The 13474-nt window shown below is 41.5% G+C and overlaps 1 protein-coding gene across 3 annotated transcripts in view; it reads right to left on the bottom strand.

The window, feature by feature from the left end:
• Positions 1-1642: 1642 nt before the first annotated feature.
• Positions 1643-13474, bottom strand: part of slc6a17 (solute carrier family 6 member 17) — a 40035-nt gene continuing 28203 nt past the window's right edge. For all 3 annotated transcript variants that reach the window (XM_042408738.1, XM_042408739.1, XM_042408740.1), the window contains 9 exons: positions 13104-13230; positions 11805-11986; positions 10971-11081; positions 9765-10006; positions 9470-9662; positions 7724-7916; positions 7468-7627; positions 6706-6868; positions 1643-6411 (listed from right to left, as the gene is read on the bottom strand). In XM_042408738.1, the coding sequence (XP_042264672.1) occupies positions 6049-6411; positions 6706-6868; positions 7468-7627; positions 7724-7916; positions 9470-9662; positions 9765-10006; positions 10971-11081; positions 11805-11986; positions 13104-13230 (1734 nt within the window). In that variant the 3' untranslated portion in view covers positions 1643-6048. The remainder of the gene's footprint in view (positions 6412-6705; positions 6869-7467; positions 7628-7723; positions 7917-9469; positions 9663-9764; positions 10007-10970; positions 11082-11804; positions 11987-13103; positions 13231-13474) is intronic.

The following is a 13474-nucleotide window of genomic DNA, read 5'->3' on the forward strand; positions in this document are numbered from 1 at the left end:
ATATCAATTAAAGCAATATAACTCTGTAGACTCCAAGATGGCCTGTAGGGAGTGGAGTATTTTATTAAATCCACTACTCAGCAGAAGTGAGAGTACAATTAGACTGGAAGACTCATCTCAGTCATTTTTCAAGTTGAAGTACATGAGGGCACCAGGAGCCATGTATTCAGAAATAAGAACAAGGATCTTTTCGCACCAATGTGTCTGATGTGTCCCTCGCATGACCCTGATGTAAATCTGTACCATCTGACTGCACTTGTGTAAACTATGAGCCACCATGAGCAGCTATAAAGAGCCAGCAGGTGATGAACCTAGCAGCTCAAAGGGCAGATGATGTGTTTCTGTCGACAGTCCATAATAAGTCTGCGTTGCAATGGATGTATGAGCGTGTTCAGCCTTTGCTCTGGCAGCAGGCCCACTTTGTGTCAACGTTGGAATATTAGAGCCGGCTGAGCCTGGACCAGTTCTTCGCAGCACTGCACAAGCTTCAGTTTAGCTCATGGTGGTTTGGTAGGCTAAACTACACATGGTGCAAACCACTGTGGGTTACCAGACCCAAATTGCTGCATCCATTTCCAACCAAATGTCTGCCACAGCGGGACATGAGCCAAGCTATTTAGTCAATTTAGTTGTGGGAAGAGGCTTAAAAGAAGCTGGATGAAGCTCCCTTCAGACAGGGAGAAGGAGCAGTAGGGGTTCAGTTGTGCAATTAACAAAACTTCTTCTTATGTTATTGAAAATCAATACCACAAACAAGTATCACTTTATCTTTATGAGTGAGCTAGCAAACCAACTACATCATCTCATGGCTGTAGTGGTCACTTTACAGATTCAAATTTTCCATTATGATCTGATAAAATCACTGTTATCAGGTAACAGATAGAAATCTAACCTGTAAATACATTTCAGGATCTCTTGATTAGCCTTGTTAAAGCATGTGGACATGTTTTCAACATTTTGTGTGTTAAAGAATTTAACTGATCTGAAACCATCACATTTTTAATATCTTAACATTATGACAGGGACCTTTCCTCAAAATGAGAATAGACTTGAGAAGATTTGACGTCTAAACCTTGTTTACTTTTATGTAAGTCTGATTTTTACTTGAAAGAGTTTCAAATGTTGGTATTTCAAGAAGTACTTCTTCCTTCATTGTGTATCACAAGCACCAACACATGACACACAAATGCTCTTAAAAATGTGTTTCAAGTTTCTTTTTCATGTCTCTTTCAAATAGTCATACTGTATCTTCTTACTGTCCACCGGTAGGCAGCCATTTATTGTAATGATCATAACAAATTTTGTGATAATAATTTGTTATAGGCTTTTAAATAATCCCCAGAGGGATTTCACCTTTCCAACCTTGTTAAGGGCCCCAAAAAGGTTTGGGCTGGCCCTGGAAACACTGTAACTATTAGCAACTCATGCTAAAATGAGGTATCTGTTGCCTGCTGTAGAGATATTTTAAATGTTGTGGCTGCTAAAAATATATTTTGTAGGAGAAATATAAAGACACAAACTTGAAACTATGTCAGTGTAAACAAAACTTAATCCTGAAAAACACATATTTGCATTGGAACTTGCATTTATATTTAGAATAAATGAGACACACAACATGGTCTGTTTAATAAAAGTGGTCATTTTAATTTCCTGTTCGCTCCATCATGTTTGTACATTTCATCACTCTCTTCAACCATAAAAACTTAAGTGTCTGTTACAGTCAAACATTTTTATATTTTTGTTTATGTTGCCAGTTTTGTGCTGGAAGCCACTGCAGTTCCAGTGAGAAACTTAAAGGAGATTGCTTACATTAGTGGTCCCAGTTCACTGTAACAACCAGATTTTATCTACTGGATTAGATCAGCAGCACAAAACACTGAGAGAGGAGAAAAAAACAAACACAGTTAAACACCAAAAAACCTAATTATACTTTTACTTCACACACATACACACACATACACGCACACACACACACGCACCCATATGCACACATCCACACACACACACACACACACACAGTCACAGTCATTCAACTATTTTGATTGAGAACAACCACACACTAACACCAGAAACCAACAGACACCAAAGTTACATTACCTACAGTACAAAAATCAAAAAATATTTCAAAATATACAATTATTATTTACAGCTCAAGTATACACTCTGTCACTCTTACTATAGATACTCATTGTGAATTTATCAGAATGTACATCAATATGTACAGATTAAATACATTGTCTATACTATAAATATAACTATGGTTTGGTCACATAAAGACTATTTGCACAGTTAAATAAATACACCGTTACTCTACTTTTGATGTGTTAATCTCGGTAATTTAACCGAGTTAACCTCTAGAAGTGCAGTACATTTGCAACACAATCAACACATGGACAAGACAAAGAGACCCTGGAGTTATTTCAATGATAAATATAAAATATCAATAGGAAATGCCAATACCTTATCACTGGGTAAATTTGGTCCAATAAGAGAAGACTTACTCAGACTGTGCAGAGTATTACAGCAGTGCTCAGAGGTTTTTTTCAATATTAAAGTGAAGACCTGCTGTGCCCGGGGTGGAAAAATGGGAATTTTTTGGTGAAATTTGTCAAACTGTGCATCATGTATTAAAAATTTTAACATGAGGTTGCTGTTTCCAGAAAGACTCTTTCATCTCATGTGTTGCAATTGTGCTCTCTGTGTGCAGGATCCTCCACATCCACTCATCTATTTATTGTGCAGATGAGTCTGTGGCTGCAGGTTCAGAACAAACTAATGGTCCAGTTTAACTTCCTGTGACGATGGCAGTGCATTTCAGTGTGCAGCCTGATCCTCCAGTGAGGATGATCTACCGTCATGATCTGCAAGTTTCTGCACCTAGTTTATCTACACTGACTGACAGTATCTTTAGCTCACTGACTGGTTGCTCACTAACACATGTAGCTCCTTTGTGCTCACTTTCCTGTGCTTTCCAAACTGTGCTTGAACTCTACACCAAAGCTGCAGTTTTCATACAGGTGAGTACCTTCACCTGAGGTTGTGTGCCATTTGTATCGCAAGCCAAATGGCCAAAACAATCTTCTTCCTTGTTGTAAGATCTGTATGTCTTTACACACTAAATTTCCGCAATGGAACAGGTTACAATTTGACGTCTTCGGCTGTTAAAAAGGTTTATATATTTACATGTTCTTTTGTAGCGTCTTATCATGTCTCCTCCATAATTTAGAGGGAGATCAGTGTGGCAAGATCACTTTTTCTTTCTGTTGCTTGTTCTAATCCACAGTGGTTTACTTCCTATAGTGAAATCTTGGTATTAATGACGAATACATAATTGCCAATAGAGTGTTACAGTATAACAGTAAGGATTATAGTTTTTAATCACTTTAGTGCATAAAAACTAGTGATGCAGATTCATCAGCATTAGTAGTAAAACTAGCATGGACTGTTCACGGCAATAGATCAGAGAAATTGTTGTTACTCGCCAAGTGACAGAAATAACAGACGTAACTTAATTGAGCGGACACAAGAGCCATTTAAGAGGCCACATGACAGGAACATACGCACTTATTTTCAAAAAGGGCGGTCCTAGCAGTGCCAGCCTAACCAACATGGCTGTGATGGGGTTAGTTAAAATTCAGCATAAAACACAAACAAACTAATGTCTTAAAACACCAAATTATAACCTGCCAAGATGCTGAAATTTATCATGTATGTAAAGATCTTCCATAACAACACAAGATGTTTTGATGGCTCACGATACATTTGTGTCTTGTGCCTTTCATAGACATTAAACTTTCTCTCTCTATATATTAATTCTGCTAATCAGTACAAATTCTGTGACATTATCCTTATGATTAATGTTTAAAATGTACAAAGCTCTCATCAGATTTGTGGTTAACAAACAACTCCAGGGTCTCCACCTAATTAAAGTGCTCCAGTGAATCAGACGAGACATTGGTCCAAAACTACACAATCAAGAACTGTTCAACAGAATGACAAAAGCATAAGGCAAACAGACAACAGAGATGCTGTTCAGGCACCAAACAATGTGACTGACTGTGCTTCGCACTACATCTGTTCAGTCTCCAGTATTGGTGTTGTCTCAGGGAGGGGCCACAAGACTGGAGAGCTGCCGCTGGCTCCTCCACTGGCCGGCAGAGACACCCGGTGGTGAAAACCGAGTATTAGCCTACCACTTCAACACATTTACTGTATATCACGGTACATTATACCCCTAAACATACACTGTCATACAAGATAATACATTAAAAATAAAAAAGGCTTTATTTTTCACACCTTAGCACACAAAAAGACATCAAAGTGTAGACTGTAGTGCTTATGAAATGTCCGTAGTGGTCACAATTTGAGGAATGTACAGCAATTAAACCTAAATATCATCCTGTCAGGGATGAAGTATGATTAATCCACAGCGTGGCATGGCAGTGAACCTCGTACTCAATGCACGTTAACAACATTAGAGATCTCTGTATTGCTGAATGAACAGCTGTGCAGGTGGAGCAGACAAAGCAAGGTGTCCGCTCTCCTCTTTCTCCATCTCCACATCAGAAGAGTATCTGTATCTATGGTGCGTTGCCACGGCTTCCCCTGGGTAACGCAGCTCTATTTTTAAACCGGCAGGGTCACCAGGAGCTCTCATTCAGCGGCAGACAACGGGGGCACACACACTGTTGCACAGACACTTGCACATGCACATCTGCACGTACACAAAGACAAAACTCACGCTCCTGATTCCTTCTCTGTCTGTCTCTGTAAAACACAGATAGACAAGCAGTAGTGAAGCTGCCCCAGCCGATCAAACACAAGCCTCTCTGCTTATCTCTGCTCATATACTGCCACCTCTGCCCTTCTAAGGCATTGATTAAAATGGGAGCGCTTGATTAAAATGATTGATTAAAATGGAAAAGCTTTGTCTAGGCCAGCTGTGACTGGAACAGCACAGAGACGGGCGCAGCGCTGTTGGCAACGACTCCAGAGCCTTATTTGTCAAGTAGGAAGATTGTTTAAAAGAAAAGTGCTGCTCTGTGTTGAGACTCAGAGATGCTCTAACGATAGCCAGCGTCTGTGCTTCGGTGTTCATGGAGAGGAGATGAGGAGGTGAAACTTTTCCCCTGTTTTGCACTACTGGGGTGTATATACACGGTTAACGGTGACATCTGAGACTATTGCACAACACACATGTACAGTATTCTACATCAGTGGGGAGAACGGGGGATAGAAGGAGATCCACAGTTTTAAAAGGACCCTACTCTGACTGGTTTTTATTGCTGATGTATGATAGGCACAGTTAACTTAAACTTTAAGATACAATGTGCTTGTAAAACTGCTAACACTATCAGAATCACTTGTTACATACTGTTATGGAGTAATCTTTTTTTTTTCTAGATGAGATCAGATCAAGACAAGATGAGTGTTTTTTTTTTTCAGAATTTCCTTCCATCCTATCCCCACAAATAACAATCATCTACAACTAAACCAGAATCAGATCATGATCTTCTAGAGCTGGGAACGACCCACTGTCTTGAAAATAACATTCTCCAAACACATGGGATTACAGTTCAGTACAACGTAAAGCCTTTTAGCGTTGCACACACCTTAACCTCAACCAGAGCTTATTACAAACCAAAGCCTGTATCTAAGCCCTCCATGGACCTTCCTCTCGCTGTGTCGCTGTCTCTGTCCCTCTTTCTCTGCCCCTCTGATACCTTGACTGATGGGAAAAGGTCGTCATATCTGGTGAGACTCGCTTTCCCATGATCCCTTCATCACAGCTGGGATTGACAGTCAATTAGCAGCACAGATCCGACGACAGGGAAGAAGCACAGGCAAAGAGCGATGGAGCAGAAAAAGGGGGGTAGAAGGATTCGGCTCTGGGGGTTAAGGTGTGATGAACGCTGCAACAACCGGCAGTGGATTTTCTCTCCCTCTTGACTTCTCTTTCTTCCTCTGTTCCTCCCTTTCTTCTTCTGTCTCCCTCTCTCTAAGCAGGGCTGGGGTTTAATGGACGGGAAGATCTATGAGCTCAGCAGATCATAGCTCAGACTCGGGGGAGCCGATGTTCTGGTAGCCTGTCTTGGTGCTGGTGCCATAGTTGGTGTTGGTCATCTCCTGGGTGCCGCCGGGGCCCAGGTAAGCGCGGTGGGCAGGCATGGGGGAGGGAGTTTCACTGGGGTTCTTGCCGAGGATGAAGCGTTGCTCGTCCTGCTCTTCCAGGTTGGAGATATCCTTCATCATGCCTTTGCGGTAGGAGACAGACAGCTTGTTGGAGCCGTCTGAGATCAGGTTGAAGTGGCGTGCCAAGAAGACGATGGGTAAAGGCAGCATGGCCACCACGATGAGGGAATAGGCCATGCCTAAAGCCCAGGGAGGGTAGCTGCGGAAATGCTCTGAGCCCTAGCAGTGGGAGGATGATGGAGAAAAAGAAAAAAAAGAAGGAAGAGATGAGATGGGAGGGGAGACAATAAGTTAGGAGAGAAAGTGAGTTAAATGCAAGCAGTTGGATGAGAGCCATATTTGAAAGGCAGGAAGATTCATGAATGATATACTGATATTTTGATGACAAGATGGAGAAACATGAGGTTGGCCTGCATTTATGGAATATTCATGCAAGTCTGGTGGTGCTTTCACTCTTTCTTTCTTTCTGTATCGTACAAAGACACACACAGCCAGGAGGACCTGAACACTGACCTCGGCCTCCACCCAGGCGTTGTATCCTGCAGGACTGACGGCCATTTCGATGACGGTGGCAAAGATGAGCACCACCAAGACAGCTGGCGACACATACCTCCACATGTAGAAATAGAAGGAGTACGGCCTGAAACCAAGCATGTCCTCCAGGTCCTGCATGAACCTGTGAAGAGGAGGAGGAGAGAGAGAGAGAAAGACAGAAGGCATTTACATTTCAGTCCCATCATAATGTCTCTCTGTAGACCTTTTTCACAGAAGATATTTTGACACAGGTGTAAATAATAAAATTAATGAGAGCTGAATTCTATTTAGCTGCTTCAGTTTCAGGTTCCCGGTAAATGGTTGAAATGAAGAACATGGACTACAGAGTTGGACATAGACAGAGCCACAACAACAATGTCATTCAATATTTGGAAAGATGAGTTTTTCAAATACAGTCTTTGACACAGTTTTAACACTGCAAGCCAAATGCCATAGAGCAGACATGAGCCACACCCAGTATCTTCTCATCAGCACACCGAAATTAAACACACTCTAGGTAAGAGGACATAAAGTATTTTGATTTTTGGTGAACCTTTCTTCTAGAACAAAGGACACAGTGATATGATGCATGGATTATGTCAGGCCTCCTGGTTAGTTTCGAGACAGACCACAGAGCCTTCTTTACTAATTGATCGGACATTGCAAATGTTACTACTGGTAACAGCCAAAAATTAATTTATATCCAAATATGGCTTCAGTCTGAATATCCGGTCGAGTTACCTCTTGGTGCCGTATATCCAGGCTACAGAGATGTTCTCCAGGATCACCACCACAGTGAGAGGCAACCCAGCTGAGTAGTCGTCAAACATGGTGACAAAGTAGTTCCCAGAACGCTGCACAAACAGCAGGCCTAACAGGAAGGCTATGACACAGCAACCCACTAACGGAGGGAAGAACAAACAGATCAGAAAAACTTTGATTTCATCAAGTACATTAAATTTGACTTGCAAAGCCAGTATTGAAACAGTTAGCTCACCACACAGGATCTCTTTGCGTATCTTGAAAGTGTCCAGTATGGGTGTGGTGATACCGGTCATGGTGCCGATCATGCTTCCAAGGCCCAAATTAATCAGCATGAAAAAGAACATGACGGACCAGAAGGGACTGGCAGGGAAGTGAGTCATGGCCTCCGTGAAGGCGATGAATGCCAGGCCAGTGCCCTGAACCGCCTGCAAGATGGAGAGAAGGAGGTTAAGAGGGTCAAATCGGTGGATAATGTGTTTCTTTTGATCTTGACGGAGATGTGGAAAATCATCACTGATTCATAAATTATAATGCAGCCATTTAAGGTTATGAGCTCATCTAGAAATACTTTAAATGGGTGTGATAGTAGACTAACATTAAAATTCCAGCAACACAAAAAAACAAGTATGAATAACAACCTCAGTGTCCTGACAATATTTCTATGATCTCTGGATGATGTTTGTAACAAGAAGTGCGCAGAAAGACAATAACATGAAAAGCTCAACAGAGGAGGACAGGCTTTTTTACTTCAATGGGATCATTATCTAGTGAGAAAAGGGTGGCATCAGTTACAACCACCAGACTAAATCTCACAACTTAAGATGTTAGTTTGGAAACCATCCACTGATGACTGATTGACCCTGGATTGGGTGAACTATGGGTAGTGGTTTAATTGATGACAACAAGGAGCATCAATGCATTTTCAATCAAGGAAAATATGAATTGGAAATGACTGACCTCATCACCTGCAAAATAGTTTTACTTTGTACTCACAGATGAAGCTTTTAAACAAAGAAATGGCCTGATGAGCTTTACTTCAGATTGCAAGGAGCAAAGTTACAGGCAAACAAGCACTTCTTGTTCCTTTATCACAGACAGCAGAGAGATGACAGGAAATGGGAGAGAGAGATGCAACAAAGTTCCCCGCTTCAACCCCGCCTCAAACTGGGGATGTTGCAGTTCATGGTCATCTTAACCCATAAGCTATGGTGCAATCCCAAGTTACAGGTAAGCATTACCAGGCTTTATAACAAGACCACTGAAAATACCAATTTCTAATTAGATGGCAGAATAGATTAATGACTAAAAGTGTGTGTACACACAAAGTCAGACATATGCATATGCACTCTTTTTGTCAGATTTATAGAGCCATTCATATATATATATGACTTTGTTTTATAATTTCAATCATTAAGGAACTAGGCACATGTGCATAAGCCTAATTTCCACTCCCACAATTAGCCATAAACGGATGTTGACACACCCTTAATCAACATTTGTTTATCAATATGGTGCCTGCTCCACCAGTCAATGAAATGGCAAATATATAGCTAAATTTCATCAATTGTGTTGCATCGTTGATGTTCTCCAACAATGCCAGAGAGCCATTTATACATCTGACCTCTGGTCAACAATTTAATCACCATTCTAAATCAATGTGCAAGAAATATTACTGCAAACTGCAGCAACAGTAACATTGTTTCAGGCTTCTGGTGAAACTAATTTAACTTTGGGTTGGGTGCAATAATACCCTAAGAAATGTTGCGCTATAGAAAATAACTCACTCTGCAGAGGAAACGTAACTTTGCTTTCTGTCATAGTGTTTTTCGCTTCCCCTTTCTCTGTTATTTGTTATATATTGGGACCAGTTGTGTATTACACAAAAGCTGCATGTTGATGTCCAATCAAATTTCTGACTATACAAAATTTTTCCATAATCATATTCTCATTACAGCATTTGAAGGTGTAACCCACTGACCTTGTTGAGTTCGTCCTCCAGCACACAGGGGTCCAGGCCCAGCTGATCAAAGCTGTCCTCCTTCACCGTCTTAATGACGCTGTACATCTCTGCGTAGTCCTGGGAACTCAGGTGGGAGAAGTTGATGTGAGGAGGGATGAGCTCTTTGCTCAACACACCAGTGTTTAAGTAGCCCAGGATCTTCTCAGCATTCCTGCACACAAAAAATTTTAGACATGGAGAAGATATTTATAGTAAAAACAGCCTACAAAGAATGATTGGTCATGAAGCATTTGTTCCAGTATGACATACTCACTCAACAACACACTTCTCGTTCATGACGTTCGCCTTGAACCCCAGGACGGCAAACACAACTAAAGTGGCCAGGATAGAGGTCACAAAGTTGATGATGGAGACCAGTGCTGCATCAAAGTGGCAGTTATTGTCTCGCTTGTTGTAACTGGAGAAAGCGATGACTCCTCCAAAGCCGAGACCGAGGGCAAAGAAGACCTGGGTGGCGGCTTCTCTCCACACTTGCGGCTCCAACATCTTTTCCAGCTAGGGAAGAATGAAGGCAATAAATGTTAAAGAGTAGTGACAAATTGTGTTTTATTTGATGTCATTTATCCTCTTAAAAACCCCCTGAACTCTGATATTTTCCCATCAATTAGCTTAAAAAAATTCCACTCTGTACGACAGTAATTGTGTGTCTGTTTCTGATTGAATATTCAAACTGACGGCGATGTTTTTCACAACTGGCCCAATAAAACAAATTGAAAAGGATGTTTTGTGCGTCATTTTATATTCCATCCCTGCGTAATTCAGCATATTAGGTAACTTTGGAAACTTTAGGATTGGGAACAGAATTAAAAATAAAGTTCTGTGGGTTTGAACCATGGTCGGCCATTCATACAATAGACATAAATATGTGTATGTGTGTATGTCTGTGTGGGTAATAAATATTGAAAAGGGAAATATGCAGCATTTGGCACCTGTTATGAAGGCATTTGATGTCTGCAGCTGAAACCTGACTACAAAATGATTCACATTGCATGTTCAAATGATGAGGTAATTGAAAATCTTTCACAGTATGATGTAGTATTTGTCCATTTTTTATGTAATCATACCCATTCACCACTAGGGGGAGACATCAACTCAACACATATTGTTGCTATTAATGACATTTTCCTTTGAGTGGATGCGAATGGCCTTGGTGGTGAAGCATCTGAAACCGCTCACGTCTGAACACCTTGCATAGACAAAGTGTCACTTATGTTACATATCTGTCTGGCCAGCAGTCTGTGAATGAATAATCAGCACCAAGACAGCAGCGAGCTTGAAACTACATTTTCCTCTGCAGCACACTACAGCTACATTTTGGAGAACCAGAGCAAACTGACACCTTTTATTATTATACTAAGAATTTCTGACAATCCTGCGGAGGCAGCAAATGTAACCTGGTTTTAGAGTTTCTCCTTTTATCGCTTCTTTTTTTGGTCAGAATCATCAGTTTCTCTCTCACCTTCGGGGTGAACATGTGAGCGATGCCGTCCACTGCTCCTTTCATCATCAAACCTCTTACCAGGAAACAGAAAAGCACCACGTACGGGAAGAGAGAGCTGAAGTACATCACCTAAGAGAAAGAGAGAGAGAGAGAGAGAGAAAAAGTCAAGTACATTACACGGTGTTGCCATGGACACGCTTTTCTGAAGCCTCACACATGGAGGACGACCAAACTGCTTTTTGTTCGCTTTGCACTGAATCTGGAGAGGAGTCCTTGAGGTTTGGAGAGATGAGTCAAAAATCCCTCCTACAGCATTTCGGGGAATCATTGCACTGCTGACTATGATAATTGGATTACTACGTTTAGTGTTTAAAAAACCATGTCAGACCTTGGCGATCCACTCTCTGTTGTGTATTTTCCTATTGAAACTGTGGGCTGGATGTTGCGCTGTGGTATATGACTCACTTTCTGGATCGAGATTACAGGATGTTGTTGCAGTTGTTGCCAAACGGAGCATTTTCCATCTGCATCCTGAACCGGTCTGTGCTTGGTTCAGCTTAAGCTTATTAATGTTGCATGTCTTTCTCTTCCATAATATAGATGAGATCCAAAAATAGACTAGTGCTGATGACAGGCTTTAGCATCGTACCTTTGACTGAAAAGCATTAGCAAAGTGAATAAAACACTTGCTGATTAAGATGAATCACTGACTAAAAATAGAATTTTAAAGCTTTTGTTTTGATGATTTATTGTGTAGCATCTTCATAAAGAGCCTGTGTTGTTTAAAAGGCACACAGATAATCTACAGTTTGCAGGCTTGGCCCCTGTTGTGAAGACGTGGAGACCCTGTACCTTCCCAGAGGACTGGATGCCCTTGATGACAGCCAAGCAGACCATGATCCAAGCCACCAACAGGGACAGGGTCATCTTCCAGTTCAGCCCACCGGTGTCGTCGATGCTGCTGGTAATGTTGAGAGTCTGGCGGTACCAGAAGTAAGTGGTGGCCGAGCTCTTCTCACACTCTGGCTCCACAACTACAACAGCAATGAGGAAAAAGGAGGGAAATGTCATAAACAGTGAGGACAGTGGAGTCTGTACATATACAAAAATAAATTGTATATAAAATAGTATATTCATTTGATTATTATTATTGATGTATTCATGTATAAGCAGCATTTTAATGTTGTAGCTGGTGGAGGTGGAGCTAATTAAACTATGTACACTGTTTGGTGCTTAAATTGTACCAATAAATCATATTCATAAATCTGCCAGTGCAGTGAGATTATTTCAAGCCATTTCCGTAACTCTTTCAAATGCAATTTTTCTTGATTCAGTGCAGCAAAATACATTATTCTGTCTTCTTTCAAGATACTGACACTCATATAGAAAAACTTGGTTGGTTTTGGAGTTGAAATTATCTAACTGCACTGGCAGTTATGAATGTAAAATCTTAACCTGCAAAGTAGTTCTCAGATAAATGCAGAGGAGTAAAAAGGACATTAGTACAAAAGAAAATAAAATGGAAACACTCAAGTAAAGTAGGAGTACTTCATAATTGTGCTTAAGTAAGTGACGTATAGTTATTGTACTTTCCGCCTCTGCAAATAGCTAAACTAAATCCCACTGGACGCTCTACAGCCTCCCCGCTGCAAACATAATCATAAGCAGAGTCGACATCCTGGCCTCGAATGCTAATGAAAGCTGATGCCCTTTACTCTGCCACAACCTGCATGTGCCTGCACCACAGGGCACCAGCTGCCAGCCACTCTACGTACTGTAGTTGTTGGTCGGGTCATACCATCTGACAGGCCCTTGCCAACAGAACTGCTCTGTAGGAGGAGGAGCAGGTTGTCTCAGCTGCAGAGGCAGCACAAACACTTTTCTATAAGCCTGCAGAGACACTGCTGTTTGACTGCAGAGCCACACTGAGGCAAGCTGCTTCAATGCAAAGGCAGGTTCTGCAGCTTTAAGCACCCCCCTGTGTACTGTTGGGCTGCCTGTGTGTCTGCATCTACTGAGATACTTGGCTGAATATGAATGTGTCTTCCAGGACTCCGCAGTATTCAATTTTTGGTGTTGAGGGCTTTACAATAAAACGCTCATTGTCATAGTTTCAGCTGTATTGTTCAGCGTGTTGTGTTGCGGACTCACTGGCTTGGCTTCCATTTCTGGTGATGGGGCATTCAGCCCAAGGCAGTGGATACTGGAAAGACTGGAAGAAATAGAAGATGCTCCAGCCGATAATCACATTATAATAGAGGCCAACAAAACCGCAAACCTGAGGGGAAATGAGAGACAACAGCAGTTCTTATCACTCCAAGAAACAATCACTGTCTCGCCACAGAAAACACAAACACAAACAGCACAGAGGACAAACAAGCTTGCAATTTGTTGAGGTCAACATCACTTCTTGAGTCACGGCACCGACGCTGAGCACACAGCTTAAGTCAGAGTGTGTATGAATTATTGAGCTGTTTGCTCTCAGCAGCTAATGCTGGGGTCCTCTATGAAGGGGTATTTAT

Source organism: Thunnus maccoyii, chromosome 4 (assembly GCF_910596095.1).
Source record: "Thunnus maccoyii chromosome 4, fThuMac1.1, whole genome shotgun sequence".
Lineage (NCBI taxonomy): Eukaryota > Metazoa > Chordata > Actinopteri > Scombriformes > Scombridae > Thunnus > Thunnus maccoyii.